The sequence below is a fragment of the Lagopus leucura genome, unplaced genomic scaffold (assembly GCF_019238085.1).
Source record: "Lagopus leucura isolate 7727_CA_CO unplaced genomic scaffold, USGS_WTPT01 Super-Scaffold_73, whole genome shotgun sequence".
NCBI classification, from domain to species: Eukaryota; Metazoa; Chordata; class Aves; order Galliformes; family Phasianidae; genus Lagopus; species Lagopus leucura.
Genome location: NW_024962252.1, coordinates 47,577,776 through 47,595,857, shown reverse-complemented (window position 1 = coordinate 47,595,857; position 18,082 = coordinate 47,577,776). Strand labels below are relative to the sequence as shown.

Here is an 18,082-nt window from a genome sequence, read left to right as displayed (position 1 = left end):
GCTTTTTTTCTTCTCAACCAAAAAAAAAAAAAAAAAAAGAAAATCTGCTTTTTTTGGTTGAAGTGCTGGGGTACCAAGGCCCAAGGCTCTGCCACTTGCAGTGTTGTTTCCAAGACTGTAATGGCACATCATGTGTGCTTGATCAGCTTGTAGCCCTGCCTTTTGAAATGATTTTTTTTTTTTTTTTAAAGCAGACAGCAAAGGGACTGCTACTTTCAAAACAAGAACTGCCCCCACCATGAAGCACCACTCCCAAAGACAGCATGCAGATTTTCTCAAGGCTCAGCTTCACTGGAGCACTCCAGTCTGTCTACTGAACAACTTTTCTGTTTTGGAGAATAAGAAAAATATTAGCATAACATTAGTTAGTGAATTGTAAGAGAACTTAAATTCATGCATTATATGTCTAGATCAACTGTGTCCCCAGGCCATTGTAACAAAAAAGTTTTCTCTCCAACTGCAATCGGGAGCAAGACTTCTGCTGTCCGTTGTAAGGAATCCTGAGTGCAGGACAAAGGAGGTTTCCTGCAGGGCTGCACCTTGCAAACAGCAGAGATGAGCTAGTTACTACCATACTGCAAGGGCACAGAGTTGCTTGATGTGGATCACTGGGACAGCACAGACATACTTAAGAGGAATCCAAGGTCATGCTTGGTTCCCATAAGAGATATTCTTTACTGAGGGTTTCAACCACAAACCAAACATCTTACAAAATGTTATAGTGCAGAAAATGACATTTCCAAGTGTATTTATTGAGAAATAGTAAAGATGTACATAATTTTACAAGCTTTTAATTTTAATTTACATTTTCTTAAATTATGTAGGCCCCAATAAACTATAATCTGCTAATACAGAACAGACAACCTTGGCTTCAATTTTATCTCAAAATTGCTGCTATTGCTGGGATTTGGCTCATGTCACTTCAGCTCCTCTTCAAAGATACTAAATACCATATTCATTTCAAGCACATGCTTGGTATCACTCCTGTAAAGTAGAGATGACTTTTGAACCAAAATCCCGGATCTGGACACAAACTCACAGCTAAAATTCAGGTTTCCTATTGTGGGCCAAGTCCACATTCACCACAAACTCTGCAGTTCAGTTGGCTGCAGGATTTCATCTGCTCTGAGATGAAGTGTGCCTGTATACAGGATTTTGATTTGGCTTCATCTCTCTTGTCAGTGCTTACACTGGAACATACTCTGCATCTACTGTGGATGCAAACACTTCTGCTCACGCTGGCTTTTAATGAAATCGTTAATTGGGAGCTAGCTGCCACCTATGCCTTTGTGTGCTATCTCCATAGGCATCTAAAAACAATTATCATTTTTAGCTTTTGCTTCCTTTTTCACTGATAGGCTGAACTGCATGGAGTTATATCTATTTAAGTTACTAATTTGTGACTGCAATCACACTATGTTTGTATTCTGCAAGCTGAGTATTCAAATGCCTAATGAACTTTCAAGTTCTGAACTGACTGAAAACGCTTAGAGTATCAGCAAAATGCATTGTATTCTACACGTCATTTGCACAGAATACTTGCAAACATGAACTGTGCTCAATCTTGATTATTCAGGTGAGGCTGAAGGGAAGGCAGTTTCTGATTAATACGTTGTTGAATTAAAATGCACTCAATGTCAAAATGACCAGCCGTCAGCTTAATCCCATCTGGAACAGTCTGTCTTGACTACATCTCTGCCTTGGTCATTTTCTCCTCTCTGTTGTTCATGCAGGAAAATTTATCCATGTCCTTTGTTTCTACGAAACAGGCATGCGCAACACAACCCTGTTCAAGGATATATAACAATTTCTTTTGCTTATCAAGACAGTATTTGTGCTCTGCAATTTTACTTTAGAGTTTTAGGATTGTGAAAGTTTTTTGAGATAAATCTTTGTGGGGTTTTTTTTTTTTTTTTGGTGCATTTTTTGTGGATTATTTTTATAATTAACTTTCACTGACTTGGGACACAGAATTCAAGTCAAAATCAGAACTTTACTGTGTTCTGCAAAACTTCCCTCATTTTGCCTTCACCTCCTCTCTGAACGTCCAGTATAATAATTGAGTCAGTTTTGCCAGAGAGGTAAGAACAACTCCCCTACAAACTTTTTTAAGAACTGATGATTGTTGCTGGGCTATTGTTTGTTCTAACATCTGATTTGGTAAAGAACACTGAAAAACTAAAGAAAAAAAGAGAAATAAAATAGCTTCATGCATTTAGATAATGCTATCACTTGTTAAAAAAAAAAGAGAGAGAGAAAGAAGGAAAAAAAAAAGAATTGAAAAAAGCTATTTCATCATACCAATTTTTTTTTTTTTTTTAAATAAAAACTTTTATACTGACATTCTCATGCAATGTTATGGTGCTGGAACTTGAGAAGGGCTTTGTTCAACCTTTTTTCCTGTTCCAGTAGAAACATTTTTTTCCCACTTGAAGACTATGAAAAACTGGCACCACAGGTCTTATGAAAATGTACTTCTAAGCAAATGTGACTAGGCAAGTTCTGTAAATATAAACAAGGTATGTATCATTTTTATTTGTTGAATACACATATCTATCACCCACGTAACTGGTGTATAGTGATTTCATGTGTGGTTATTCTCATGGCTTCACACTTTCCAATGATAACAAAAAATTATTTTTCTTTTATGATGACTTGTATATCCAATTCCAAAGCAGCAAACAAATTCCATTTTCATGAAGTTACAAAAGAGTTTTGTCTTGATTTTTTAGTAGCTCCAAGCTTTCACCTACCAAATAACTTCCATGTAATACATCAACAAAGATGAAATCTGCTTACTACCTGGTAACTAAGCATACACTGGCTTCAAAACAGGGGTGGAAGAAATTCAGCTCAGTGCTGATAGCTGTACTTCTGTAAGCATCATTGGAGTTTACATTTAACATCTCTTGTTCACACTTCTTCACAGAGTCAGAGCACAGGCAACCTCAGGTATCTCCACATAGAGTAATAAAAATCAAAAAAGCAGTTTCCATCTTCTGCAATGAAAGATGAACCACTGCAGTTGCTGTAGAGTGTTCATGTGGAGTGCTGGGGCTCTTCTGTTGAAAACGGACCTTGCTCATTTTCCAGAGCTGAAAGACAGCTTGTTCAGTACTTGCAAGGTAATTATCACCATGTGGACCAAAATTATTAATATATATGACTAAAGTTAACATATTTCTCAGTATTTCTTCATCAAAATCTCCTCCTAATCCTCTCTTCAGATGCCTGGCATGCTGTTGAAATATCTGAATGCAAAGACCCTTAAGGGTTGCTCCTATATATTAATCTTTCGTAATCAAAATTAGGTGAAGAAAGACATGTTGACCCAAAACAGAAGACATCTGTATGTGGAACTAAATGGAAAAGCTACTAAAATATGCCAAAATATTGACCAAAATGGACTGTACTCCTGAGTGGGCCAGTGCCATCTTGCCAGCAATTCCAGCTGCCTAAATATGCTGAATATAGCATAATTTGTGCATTTGACCAGTAAGACATTCTTTAGAATTCTTTTCTTTCTAAAGAACCTGTGTTTTATCCTCCATCTGTGCTTAATTTAATATTTTCACCTTCCAGTAATGCCATTAGTGCACTCCAGATACTTCATCAGTTGGCTGCGAGTTTGTTCCTTGAAATACAGCAAATACACTCATTGCATGGCTTTCAGTGGACTAAGTAATTCATGAAAATGGCTCCTAGTTATCTCATCAGAGAATCAAGAAATGATGTTGAAGGTGTTAAACTCTTCTTTTTTAGCTTTCATGGTAGCGGTCCCCACTATCAACCTCCCAACATACTCTCAACTTTCCTCAGTCAGTGGAATTATTGAGGATCCAAATAAAAACACAAACTTTCCTTTATTATTCTTTTTTCTTACTGCAACAAAAACTTAAATGCTTTGGTGCAGTCACTCTCTTTGATTTCTCTGAATTTCAAATTTGGTCATGTCAAAAATTATCACAAAGGCTTTTTTTTTGTTTGTTTATCTACATAGTTTTTAACCAAAGTTACATTATAACACACAAACACAGTCTTCTCCTTAAGGCACAACACATCATTATGCACATTCTGTTTGCCAAACTTATAAAAGAGACAATATTATATAACCCTCTCCCTCCCCGACCCCAAAAAGAAAGAAAAATTGCATCCACTTCCAAAATCAGCTGCTAATAAAGTCACAGTAAGTTATTTTCATCAATAATTTACACAAATTACAGGTCTAGACAGGATTGTCATTATACAGTCTGAGTGCATTCCAATTCAGATTTTCTGGGTTAGGTAGGCTAAAGTCTGGTTCAAACCTCAGTGCTGAGAATATATCCCATTTTGAGGAATGTTGTTGAACAACACCTTGTTGGTTGGAAAACGCATGTTGGTGCTTTGCCAGTTCGAGTCCTTTGTTCACTCCTGTCAGGGCTCATTCGGTGTGTACCAGCAACCTCCACAGTTTTAATCCATTTAAAAACGTTGCATATATAAGACCATAGAGCTTCCTTACGTAGCGCTAATGTTTTAACTCCATTCAGCAATCTGAATTCTTCAATTTGGAATTTTTAATTCCAAATATTTCTTCCCTTCTTAAGACAATTCATATGTGTAAAGCCAGAGGCATTGAATCACACATAAAAATTCAGTGTACTTGAAATATATATATATAAAAAAGGATCGCCAACTTTAGAACACAGTTACAAATACTCTAGTTCCAGTGCTTGATGGAGAGCCAAGAGGTCCGAATGACTGGATATCCTCCAGAAAGGCATGTTGTGCTGTGTTTGTCAGAGGGGGGAAAAAGGTCAGGAACAATGAATGCTATGATAGAGGGCAGTATCTGATGCATGAGACTAGTCAGGTTACCACCATGGAGTTTACACCACTGTGTTTCTGGAATGATTTTTGCTAGTAAGGTACTGACAAAAATCAGGCCAAAATAGATCTGAGCTCAACAGTTCACCTGAAGGTAAAAAAAAATTAGGCAGCCTTTCTTAATAGTGTCTTTATAAAGAGCCCATTATTTAGTGAGGGCTATTTGCTTTCTTGTTATCACGGAAACCCATACAAAGGAGCATTAACAGGAAATCTGCTTCTGTTCCACTTGTTATACTTTGAAAGAGACTGAAAGCTCATTTGAAAAGTTATAAGACTTTCATAAAATGTGGCTTCACACACACTTTGAAACAGAGTTGAATTACAGTTTTGTCCTTCTGGGAGGAAAAGAAAAATAAATATCTTTTGAGGAGAAAATAACACATTTCTGTACTTAAAAGAAGATAATGGGTTGCAGAAAGCATCAACGTCTCTGAGAGTTGCAGGTAAATGCACTTTTCTCCTTCAGCAATTGATCAGAGTAGAATTGAAGTCATACTTTCATGTTCTGTTCAGATCTATTTGTAATATGCTCTATTCAACCATTTCTCTGAATTCTGTTATCTATTCATGCAGTGTAGCCAATATTTAGAAAAAAAAGCATGCCAAACTGGAAAGTACACAATCCAGCCACCATTGTTTAGCACAATCTATGAAAGACCCATCACCAGTACCTATATCAAGGAACCATTTGGAATAAGCATTTCAGTTATTTTCATTATGTTTCCATTCCTCCTACACTCTACAAGCTTAATACTTTGAGGACAATTAATTTCATTACTTCTAGCACAAAGACATTTTTACAATTTATGCAGGTGTGCAGAGGCAAAAAATAAATAAATCTGTTTCTGCACATTTGAGGGTCTATACTGTGAAGCATGGTTCAAATTTCTACTAATTTGATCTCCTTCTGAACATAGAAAATTTATCAGGTGAAGTTTAGATTTGAATTCATCAGATGAGGAAACAATACTTCTAAATAAACAATTTTTTTTTTTAGAAACTGATTTGGTGCGCAGTCTTTATGTTGTTTTCTTTTTCTGCTTGCAGATGCTTATTTCCTGAATCAATCTGCATGTTCATCCTGTGTGCTTAACCAACTACAGATCTGTCTTTATTTAAGTAAAAAATCTGCACAATCCTTTTAATGGCTTTTCACATTCTCCATAACACCTCTTTTCAAACCTACCTGGTTTCACCGTTTAAGGAGAATGACCACTCAACCTTCATGTCAAACCCATGATATCTATAATTTGTTTGATCTTAGTCAGACATTTCTGCCCCGATGGTTTTTTTGGTCAATTTTTAAATGATTTTGCTTTTTTTTTTTTTTCCTTTCCAAACTGAAATAAAGCAAATGCTAGAATCCAAATGGTTCATTTTACTTTAAATGCTGACGTCATCATGCTCTTATGGCCTTGTGTCTGTAGACTGAAATGATTTGTCATTCTGCCACTGTACAAAACTGACAGAAATGCAAACAGAAAGGCTTGCATTAGTAGCTATGTATCACACCAACATTTCAGGAGACAGGTTACCTTTTTTGCTGCCTGTTCTTCTTCTACACCATCCCCAATTACAACATATACTACTTTTCTGCCAAACCTTTGCATTATTCGTTCAAAGCAACTTTCTTTTCCTGGAAGATAAATGAGATAAAAGTTCAGAGTGAAGTTACCTGATTAGCTGCATGCTCCTCATCTCGGCCATCTCCAATCACAACATAAGTTATGTTAGTGCCAAATCTGGACACTATACGCTCAAAACAGCTCTCTTTGCCTGAAAAACAATGCACTACTTGTTCAAGCTATCAAGCAAGTTACCGTGATGCTCTACAAAGGTTTACTGCAGAGCTAAGACATTGCTACTACTACTTATTTTTTATAGTTCCCAGCCTTGAGATTTAGAGCTAAAACTGCTCAGAAACAATTAACCCTGTTAGTGACACTAAGCTGATTTGGGTCAAATCAAATCCCTTTCTTAACAGTCACAGGAAAGCTGCTAAAATAAAGGAATTAGCAGTGCTGCAAAAACAAATAGGTTAGTGAAAGGAAAATTGAAATTAAATGTTTCCCTATTCCTGTAGTAATAATTTTTCAAGGACTGCAGCAATTTCAGAGCTAGTATATCTGCAAATTAAGCCATGTAGCAATGGAAAATGTGCTCGGAAAACAATGGATACCAAAAATAAAACCAGACAACAGGTTCCTGGGAGAACTTCCACGAAGTATTTGGCTCTTCTGGAGGAATGTGGAAACAAGCAGGCTAAGCCAATAACAATAAATAGGATTTAAAAGAGCCAAGCAAAGTCACCTACCCATCTTCCCACTGTACTACAGCTTCAATTTAACAGCAAATGCTTGCGTTATTGATCCATGAACTGTCCAGATAAAATGATTTTGCTGTTTCCACAGGCATCTCCATATTTAATTAATTTTTCCCTTAGGAAGCATCTCTCTGATATGCAACCTATGCATGCTCCATTGCAATTTAACCACAATTTATTGTCATACCTCCCATTAATGTAGAAAAAGATTATTTTCTTTTTGTAATAGCTTTTTACCTGATGTCTCCCCTCCTCCCCTCCCCCCCAGGATTTTCAGTCTCCTCTCTTAAGCTCCTGATTTCTGTATCTCTGATTCTTAGTGCTCTTCTCTTGCTTTTCTTCAGATGGTCCAATAGAAAAAGGCTTGCAATTATGAAAAGCATTCTGTGTATTATTCTGTGTATTATTATTGTCCAATCAGGATCTGATTTCAGTGTGTGCAAGCAACAGCTACAATTTTAGTCCTGTGCCCAACAGAAAGCAGAGGTCACTGAAACAAAAAGTAGGTGCTGTACCGAAGACAGTTTGCTGTGTTCCCAAGAGGGATGAGACAGCAGCCACTGTTCCTACAAGGAAATCATGGTGTAGGACTCCTTCCACAGAGCCTCTAGAGATGCAGCTTCACTCCTCAACCCCTTAGGTGCTGTCAGCATGATTTTCTTTGTTCTGAGTGTAATCTCATTAATTGAAGCCAACATACAGGCTGTATGACAGATGACATTAATTCCAGAAACTTCTCCAAAGCTTACTGTATTTGGGATACATTGTTCCCTGAATTTTTCAAAGGATTTGAGGCATTTCTGTCTCAAGGGATGAGCTATAGCTAATTAACAGATAACCGAGATAATAAATTTTCCTAACATTGCTATAATATAAATTTTGTCACTTTCTCACTTTTTTTTCACTTGCAAAAAACAGTTAGGAAATGTAGTATTTTTTTAATAAAGTGGTGCTGTCCTTGTTATTCAAGATATTGTAGTCAACATTCTTAAATTACTAAATGTCAAATCATGAAATCTGCCAAAATTACTGCTAGTAGTAGACTGTGTCATATGTCCAATTTCCTGCCAATATTTGAAGGAGGAGGGACGACTACTTACGAGGGTGGATAGGGATAGGACAAGGGGGAATGGTTTAAAATAAGACAGGAGATTTAGGTTAGGTATTAGGAGGAAGTTTTTCACACAGAGGGTGGTGACACACTGGAACAGGTTGCCCAAGGAGGCTGTGGATGCCCCATCCCTGGAGGCATTCAAGGCCAGGCTGGATGTGGCTCTGGGCAGCCTGGTCTGGTGGTTGGTGACCCTGCCCACAGCAAGGGGGTTGAAACTCAATGATCATTGTGATCTTTTTCAACCCAGGCCATTCTATGATTCTATGATTCTACAATCTCATAGGGCTGGTAACTTTTCTTATATTACATTTGGATGTGATTCCAAAATATATGACTCTCCAAACTGTACATAAGCCCCTTCAAAGTACCCAGTTAGCAGCAGAATAGGGAAGTGCCCTTGTGGCATCCATCAGCACAGCTTCTGTGGGTACCAGTCATCATTATGCTCAGTAATATGCTGTGATTCCAAAAAAGCTTCGGAAGCTGTGGTGTACCTTACATAGAGCTGAAGATCAGAACAGAGATTATTTTAACAAAATTTCTATTTGGATTAGAATTAATGAAACACTTTTCTTCATTATTCTCTGCACATTTTATGTTCTCTGTATTTTAAGTAGGAGTTTCTGAGGCTTTTAATCAGTACTGGAACCTTTATCATATTAGGCATATATGAAAAGAAGCTAAATTAGGAATACTATTATTTACATATACAACTGAACATGTGCAACGTCTGATTTTTAACTAAAAACGTGTTAGGAACATGGTTTTGAATCCATCCATTACTGGCAAGCAATTATTAATAATGCAGAGTAGTTAGAATGAATGAAGGAATAATTTTCTTACCTATTTTAGTTGCACTGTAAATATTTTCAATGGGAAAAGCTCCTCCTAAACTGTATAGCAAGACTTTTGCAAGTGCTGGGATAAGCTGGGTTGTTGTTACCAACACATTTACACAGTTACTCCTAAAATGAGAGAAACATGGTTTAAAACATTTACCCAAATGCTGATGAGGTGAACCAGCTGTGGAGAGCATATTCAAGGTTTCTCAACATTCACTTTCACTCACACAGCAGTGCTACTCAGCACCATCACTTCCAGAAAAATGTACGTAAACTTGTTGGCAAAATCCTTTGAAACGTATATAGGCATGATTTATAGGAAGTATTCCAGGCTGATTTATGAAAACCAAGTCCTTGAAGATGAGTCCACTGAAACATACATATAAGATCACTACCTCTGAAGACAGACATCCCAGTGCCTTCAAAGCATCATTTTCCTGCTCGGGATTACTTGGCAGTAGCTACCAGCCAAATTAAAGTGTTGGGAGAAAGCAAAAACATCATTTGTTACTCCTGTCTTGAGGGGAAATAAGTGGCCAATATACATTTCTGCACACTGACATCACTTTCTTCATGTTTCAAGAGTAATTTTTTTCTTTAATTTTTTTTTTTTTTTTTTTTTTTTTTTTTTGAGACAAGGGAGAGACAATCATAATCACATTAATAGATAGCATTGAATGGAAAGGTTGAAAGCTTGAATGGAGAAGCTGAGCTTAGCTGTTACACAACAGAAAACTGAAAGCCAGGACATTTCAGGCACTGACAGGCTGGAACATGTGTTTGGTCATGGAACTGAGAGCAACTAGTTGTGATTTTCGGTCCTTCTGTGAGCCCCAAGGCAGACCGCAGGCTATTATTTCTGTCTTAATGTATCTCAGTTTCTTGTCATTAACATGTAAGTGAAGTTTAGCTGCCTCACGGGCATATCTTCTAAAAATTTACAGCTGTACAGTTATTTGATGACAAGATAAATGACTGTTATTTAGCAGTCCTGAGCCAGTGACAACAGTTCATCACATTCATCCTGCAATGCCCAACTGATCGACATTATACAATGTCTTTTTGAAGACTAACAATTTGGAAAGAAATGCAGAGCTAAAACACAATGACTAACACAGTTTTTTTTTTAGTTTTTTTTTCTCATGACTTATGACACTGTGAAAAAAATTAAACAATAACTAATTGAGAGGCATATTGCAAAAGCAACTACTTTTAAAATTATTTTTCACATCTTTCCAAGTTTGTTCTTTCTTGTTCAACAGTTTTTTTTACCCACAGATATGTTTAGAAGGCAAGATGGCTTCCTTGTAGTTTAAGGACATGTTTTGAGGATTTCCAATAAAATACATATTAAATAGATTACTAAGCAGCAGCAGTTTTCACAGCTCCATTACTTCACATGAACAGTTATGGGATCCCAGGCTTTTATCTGAGTCATAGTATCAAACACAGATATTCATCCTTCTGAAAACTTAGATATATGTTTAATCATACTGATCTGTTTGGAGGACAGAATAAACATGATTTTCTCTTTGGGGATTTATAGAGTACTTAGGTACCACTGTGAATAGGCACAAACACTGAAGTCCAGAATAGGCTGACTTGGAGTTCTAACATGCTACCCACAGGATAAATAGCTTAAAGCCTGGTTCACAATTACAAAATACACTTTCAATGTTCACAGGACCATACATTACATTCTAAAAGACCTTTCCTACTACTCAGTGTGGAAATGGCAGAAAATGAAATTATTTTCCACGGAATTTTTCCTATTTCCTATTCAAAAGTTGTATTACACCTGTACTGTTCTTTAAAAGTACTAGTATACTTTAACTTGAAATGCCACAAAATAGCCCTAAATATCCATAATGAAAACTTCCTTTTATTAAAAAAAAAAAAAAAAGACTCAATACATACCTTGTGCTGATAATTGATAAGGATTTAAGTGCATTTGTTAGCCAGGAGTCTGTCAGAGCTTCAATCTCTGCTCTTAATTGCAACCATGCATCTCTTTTTGCAGGACCTAGGAGTCCTTTTATGAAAAAAGCAAGAAAGGAAATACAATTAAATTCTGTGTTAACTGGAATGTACAGATTTTCAGTTACTGTTTCAATTTTAAATTTCACCAGAACTTGAAAAATTGTCTTTTTTTTTTTTTTCTCCCAAATTTATATTCACACACTTGACTTTGTTTCCAAGCGTATCTCTCGAAACTACCTATTTTTTCAAACAAAGTTCTTACATACATCTTACACTGATTATAGAGGCAGTGACAAGGAGACCCATGCCATGGGGATCATAGGCAGACACACTGAGAAACTAATTACTTTATTACAAACTTGTCTTTACGGTATTTGCATGTCTTTGTAACTGCCTTGCTTGTCACTCTGTATATAGGTACACCTCAGGTTTTGCATATGGAAATATGACATTTGTTTGCTGATGACTTGCTCTTCATGTCCTTTTGTAGTTAGCAGTTCCATTTAGTCAGTAGTTAGTTTCATTTACAGCATTTGCAGCTCTGAAATGGTTGTGCATCTTCTGACCTTATACCTCACATAGTCCTTTAAAACACTTAAGAATCTTTAAAGTACAAATGGTCAGATTTCAAAAAAACCCACCCAACTTCATGAGTATTGAAACCTGACTTTTTTAAAACCAAGCAATTTTAAATTTGGATATGGTACTAGAAGCAGGCTTGGTGACATTAATATACCTCTTCTCTTTCAGAAATGGTGATGACTGTCTTCAAAAATCTGAAACAGAACAGCCCAAAATATTTAGTTTGACCTAGCCTCCTGCTGCATTTTACCAGCTACTCTGAAAGAGATTTATATGAAAAAAATATTTTATAAGAAAACCCTGTAAACCTTTGGATAATAATGTTTCAAGTATTCTTAATATGTAAGAACACCTTTCATGATACCAACAAAGGGCAAGGCAGAACAGTTGAAAGCCAGTCATCTACTAATATCCTTTGCTACTCTGGCTTGATCTTGTGGCACATAAAGACTCTAAAATACTAACAATTAAAAAAAAATATGCCAGATATGCCCATTTAGGAAGTGATTAACCTAGTGACTAATCCACAGTCCATGCTAGTAGTACTGTTAATTATTTGTGAGAGACTGGAAGAAATGCTAAAAGACCACTGACGTGGTTTTACTAAAGGTAAATTGAAAATTCCTCTAAAATTAACTTTATCTGAATTGAAAGAGTCCATGCTCTAGAATGGGAAATTGTTCACTGGGACTCTGTCCTGGTTGGGTTTGCCTTCTCTCCTTCTCAATTGTGGCTTTAGAAATGTTTGAAGATTTTGGAAGTATTTCCTGATCTCACAATCTTTTCTTGGGATATTCCTCAGAATAGGGTTACCTGCCTCTACAAGTTACACAGGACTCTCCAAAACAGATTCTTGGAGTTCTGCTGTTATGATTTCCTAAAAGCCTGCTGCCACTGACATGAGAGAGTCCATGAATGAAAGCAGGAACAGGAAAGCTTTTGTCCCAGATGAGGCTGGGATTTCTTGCTAACACAATTAGCTGTGTGTGCAACAAAGATAACAAAAAGAGCTAGTCATATGGCAGTGCTAGAGGTTTCCTGCTTCCCCTAGTGAAAACAGAATAGCAGGTGTAGAGCAAAGAATTAAGCAATGTGCTGTTGCCAAACAGATCTTGAAAATGTAGAATGGAAAAGAGTGCCACCCAGAGCTACTCTGTGCTGTGGAACTTTTAAAATTTCCTCTTTTCTAGAATAACAGCTTATTTGAAGTAAAATAAGCGTCTTAATCAATTAGTAAGTCAAGAGGAGGTAGGTGTAATTGTGCTGGACTTGAAGGAGACAAGTGGGCTCTCTACAAGTTAAACAAAAGCCTGCCCTGCTTCCCTGGCTCTGGTTCTCCTGCACAGTGGCATAACATTGGATCTGTCCTTACAGTCAGGAGCTTTTAATTGCCCAAGGTCCAGTCAGATTACTTTCATTTCAGTCTGTGGTTTGAAAGGCACTTCGACTTGGCAGGAGTTTACTGCCACACAGATGAACCTTATCAGCATTCTAAATCGTTTTTCACAATTAAACTCACCTCCTATGTTGTTCTTGTAAGTATTATACAACTCTTTTACTCTTCTGTAACGGAAAGCCAGCTTCCTCATCCAGTCAACCCCTCCTCTTACACCTGTTGGCAGACAAAGGTTTGCACTACTTGCAGCTGCATGGAAGCCATCAGTTGCAAAACTGTAGGTACTGCAAACACCCAAAATACAGCAAAAATAAATACAATGTATTCCTGTAAATGCTCAATTTATTTAATCTTTGTAGAGAAAAATTGAAGCAAATGCTCTATCTTACCTTAGGTCTTGTCCATTATCATCAGAAGAAACATCATCTATGTGAACTTGATCACATTCCTGTTGAAAAAAACATCAAAAGATAAATTATTTTAAAGAAGCCTATGCTCACCATATATATGCTCAGTACAGATGTTGAAGAAATGATTGTTGCAGGCCACTAACTTTACCAGAAGATGGCAGCATATGTACACTTACAGCTTCATACCATCATCAGTTTCTTTAAAAAAAAAAAAAAAAAAGATAAAAAAAAATAAAATTTCAAGTAAATTGAACCAATCAGTTAAAATAGGTATTTAAAAAAGTGCCTTGTAATTTTTTTCTTCAAATAACAATTATTTTAATTGGAAAAAAAAGAGCAATTATAAGTCTCCATCTCTCTAGCATATCAATATTCCAAAATCACTGAAACTATATTTCCCTGTTCCCTAAAAACTAGAAATGTTGAGCAAGTCTTCAGGAATCTGAATGCTTATCATATTCCTGTCTCGATTTATCTGAATGTCTTTGGCTAAGAAATCAAAGATAATCAAAGCAGACCTGGAGAAATGCGCTATTTCCTGGTTTTGGAGAGATGCAAATAACTCCAGGAAACCAAGGTACCTGTAAATCTGAACTCCCTTTCAGTCTGTTTTTATAATTCGGTACCTCTTCTGCGCAACAGTTACAGAGAAAAACAGGTAAATGTAGGGGAAGCTCAAATAAATAAATAAGTAATTATGCAACGAGTCTTAACGTTTTCTGAAGTTGCTGTAATTAATAACCTTTCTCAAAAGACACACCAGAAATTCAGTGCCCACAGAATTTTCTCTGTATAAGAGATTTTTTTAAAAAATACTTTAAATAGCTACTCTCGCATGATCCTAATTTTATTCATGAAAAAGTTCAGGAATGTATTTAAAAATGACTCCCCAGTTAAGGTTTACAGATAATTTAGTCTCACCACTAAGACAAAATATGGCTGAACTTTCAAAGTGCAGTTTTATGCTTCGAGTAGAGCCATCAGATTTATCCACTTCAAATAATATTGCCAACATGCAACCTTAATTCAAACCTCCAGTAAAAAGCAGTACGTAATCCTGATTTTCAAATCTCATTTGAGTATTAGTGCTAAGCTACCAGATGAAGGATAACTCTGAGCAGAGAGATGATTTCCAATTGTGTGTACCACGAGTTCCTAGAATTTACTCAGGGAGCATGATTTTGGCAAATTACCATTTCTGTCCAAGGTTTTGTTTGCTTTGCACTCAATGAAAACTTCAATAGAATTTTATCCACGTGAAGTTATTTTTTCAAAATATCAATTAGTATATAAAATAAACACATAGAAACCAGCAATCATGTTAGTGTCAAGACCAAAAGAATGAGTGGTCAAAGTCTGCTCATCTGACTTAGTCCATCAAGACAAGCATGAAAGACCTGCATTCAGGGAAGATAAACGGATGAATCATTCTTCTCCCCACTGGAGAAATAAAATTTGTTGGCTCTGTTTGCAGAGATTATCTTAAGCTGTAGAATATTTTAAAGAAGGTGCTTTTGGATGTAAATAGCAGATGAAAAGAGAAAGAAAATGAGAAGTGGCAGTTGAAATAAAAAATTTGTTTCTTTATCCCTATTTATTATTTACACTCAAGAAAAAATGCAACTGGATTCCATTCAGTATAGGAAAGGAGTTCAAAAATCAGACAAAAAGTCCCACTGGGAAAAAAAAAAATCTTAATATTTTGCAATATCTGAGCAGTATCTGGCTTCCTAACCACCTTTCACTGGAACTGGTCAAAGCATAAGTTAATTAGAAAAGATTGAAAATCAGTCCTGTGGATTTGCACATGTACTGATTAATTGGAGGGCACACAGGCGTCTTCATGGATAACAAGGGCTGTCTGAGCTGTTTGGGTTTTGTTCAGTCATTCAGCTATATTGTTCCAGCCTTGAAAACTGCAGATAACTGTTCCGCAGACAATTTAATTATTAAGTTTAATATGAGTGGGTGGCAAAGGCTCAGCAGTTTGCTGGTATTTTTTATCTCACAATTAGATTATTGACTCCAGCAACAGAAGAATAGGAGAACATGCAGTTATCTGGTTGCTTGCCTCTTGTTCCTGCAGTAAGGTCACTAAGTTTCCAATCACATAAAAGGACTGAATTTAACAGCATTCCTCAGCTTCCCCCTTCTTCCTTTTCCTCTTCTCCTCTCAGATCTATTGCTCATGTCCTCAGCAGTCTGGCAATACTTGCTTCCTGTCCAACAGCAAACTTATGTGCCTCTCACTCTTTGCATCGTTTTATTTTGTCTTCTTGTTTACTTCAAGTAATATGTTTACATTTTGCAAATTCCCTTCTCCAGTGTGAAAAAGAAAACACAAAAATAGGCAAGCAAATAGGAGACAGTTTTATAGTCTTCCCAAGTGATTCAGAAAACTGGTGGTTCAACACTAGATCTCAATTGCTTGTAAAATACACCAAACAGTTGCAGGGAGGAAGGAAAGGCTCCCTGTCAATTTAAATGTTAAGGTAAAATGGTTTTTGCAGCATCTACAGTATTTGCTATACTCAACCCACAGTGGCTTTCTGTCAGTGCAAGGTCAAAGCTAAGAAAGATTTATTTCCTAATACTAATTGTATAGGAAAGGAATCTAGATATAACAGGCTTTTGCTTGAAGCAATACCAATTTAAATTATATCTGAATGCAGCTCACAAAATCCTATTTAAAATATGGTAGAATTACCATACAAATAGAAATGTAATTCAGTTTATTTGAAATAAATATATTTTTCCTTCATTATTCTAGACAGTGGAAGGGGATTATAGAGCTTGAAGACTCATGGTTGAGAAGTGAAGAAAATGTTTTTTGTGTGAGCGTAGTACGTTCTACCAGCATTTCTAAAAGTTGTCATAAAACTAATACTGAGATAAAGACAGAAACTACCATTTATTCCTTACCTGCTTGAGAACTGAATGTTTTAGACTGGATACTGTTACTGAGCTTAGTCCCAGATCTAAACGTTGTTTAGGCACATGAACTTTCTAAAGCACGAGACTCCTATTGTCATGGCAAAATACCAACTGCCCTCCCAAGTGATATTTCTCAAGCTAAGTAAAATTTATACACTGAGAATGAAATATCTGGAGTACAGCCTAGCCTGAAATAAAACTACAGCTTGGCTGATTAGGACATGGGTTACTGGGTCAGCAGGGAATGTCTCAACAGATTGGAATTTCTGCATCAGCAGTCATTGTAATGAGACACATTTGCATAGAGGAAGGAAAACTTTATTTTTGTATGTGATAACTTTCAATAACTTGGTTGTTATTACTAGAGCTTGGTATGCAGTGCTAGTAACCAAGAAAGAAAGGGAAAAAGGAGAGCTAAGACCATTCAGAGAAATGACTGCAGTCAATGCTAAAGGAATCTGTCTTCATTAGTACATTACAGTTACCACGTCCAGTGACGTGTGGTTTATGGTGGGATGAGGATGTAAGAAAGAAGGTGTGAGACCTGATGGCTCGGCACTAGAAAAGGGAGATAGAAAAAGGGTAAGTAATCTGTCTACTGAATAAATGGCCTATCTCACTTCCCCCAGTAAGAACTAAAGGTTTTATGCCTTGGTAGCCATGACCATAAGCAGATCAGCACCAACCCTGTAGACTACCTCCCATTACCTAGGGGAGGACAGAGGGAGGAAGACAGAAAGAGGGAGGGAGGGAGAAAGACAGAACTGGGGAATGCTCAGAATTCATCACTCAGTCATCTTGCAGATACTCTGCAATATTTAGTGTTCAGAAAAGGCCATGTGTTCTGTACACATATTTGAATAGACAGATCTGTTCATCTATATATTAAAGGATATCTCTGTGTACATTGGTACATGATACCATGCTTGCAAGTACAAAGTTATTTTCCTATCTTATTTGCTAAAGAAAATCTGTGCACATGGTTCATATCAGAACAAAAAGTTCTTGGAGTTTTGGTAATCTTGGAGTTTTGGTAATCTAGAGTTGGTTTTTGAAACAAAGCTGAATTCTGGGCTCAAGAAGAATTAATTGCTTATGGAAATTTGTTTTAATACAATCTAAAAATTCTAAAAAATTCTTAAAAAGAGTCTGCAATTAGTATTCTTTGATATATCTTACATTGAATACTCTTTGGATACTGTTCAAGCTCTGAAAGGAACTGGAGTAAGACTTTTTGCACAGGGTATTAAGACCACCCTATCAAGAATATACACAATGTGATGATCGAGATTTGCAAGTCACCTGTGGCAGCAGAACCTGAGAACTACAAAGAAAATAAGTAGAGAACAGAATGAAGCTTCAATGGCTACAAGCGAGACTGCAGTATATAAAGAGGTGGAAGCTCCTTTTTGCTGATCTAATCCATGAACTCAGCACAAGTTTGAAGAAATCTGGGCACATGCTACTGAACGGCTTAAAGTTCATTGGGTGCCACATGAAATCTGAACGTACAGGGGTAAAGGTCTGCTAAAAAGAAATTTAAGCAATGCTTTGAAAAATTGATTTGGAATCCAACCTCGGTACAGGGCACCAGAAAGAGAACGTTCACCGAATGCACTTGCATTGTCA

General features: G+C 36.6%; 1 protein-coding gene across 12 annotated transcripts in view; it reads right to left on the bottom strand.

Annotated features, from left to right (window-relative positions):
• Positions 1-727: 727 nt before the first annotated feature.
• The window catches only part of EYA4 (EYA transcriptional coactivator and phosphatase 4), a 153,479-nt gene continuing 136,124 nt past the window's right edge, over positions 728-18,082 (bottom strand). For 10 of the 12 annotated variants that reach the window (XM_042889280.1, XM_042889234.1, XM_042889296.1 and 7 more), the window contains 6 exons: positions 13,499-13,557; positions 13,233-13,393; positions 11,069-11,183; positions 9,153-9,274; positions 6,408-6,508; positions 728-4,772 (listed from right to left, as the gene is read on the bottom strand). In XM_042889280.1, coding sequence (XP_042745214.1) covers positions 4,692-4,772; positions 6,408-6,508; positions 9,153-9,274; positions 11,069-11,183; positions 13,233-13,393; positions 13,499-13,557 — 639 coding nt within the window. In that variant the 3' untranslated portion in view covers positions 728-4,691. Of the gene's footprint in view, positions 4,773-6,407; positions 6,509-6,547; positions 6,649-9,152; positions 9,275-11,068; positions 11,184-13,232; positions 13,394-13,498; positions 13,558-18,082 lie in introns of all 12 variants that reach the window. The other 2 variants (XM_042889239.1, XM_042889307.1) reach the window with 1 other exon arrangement.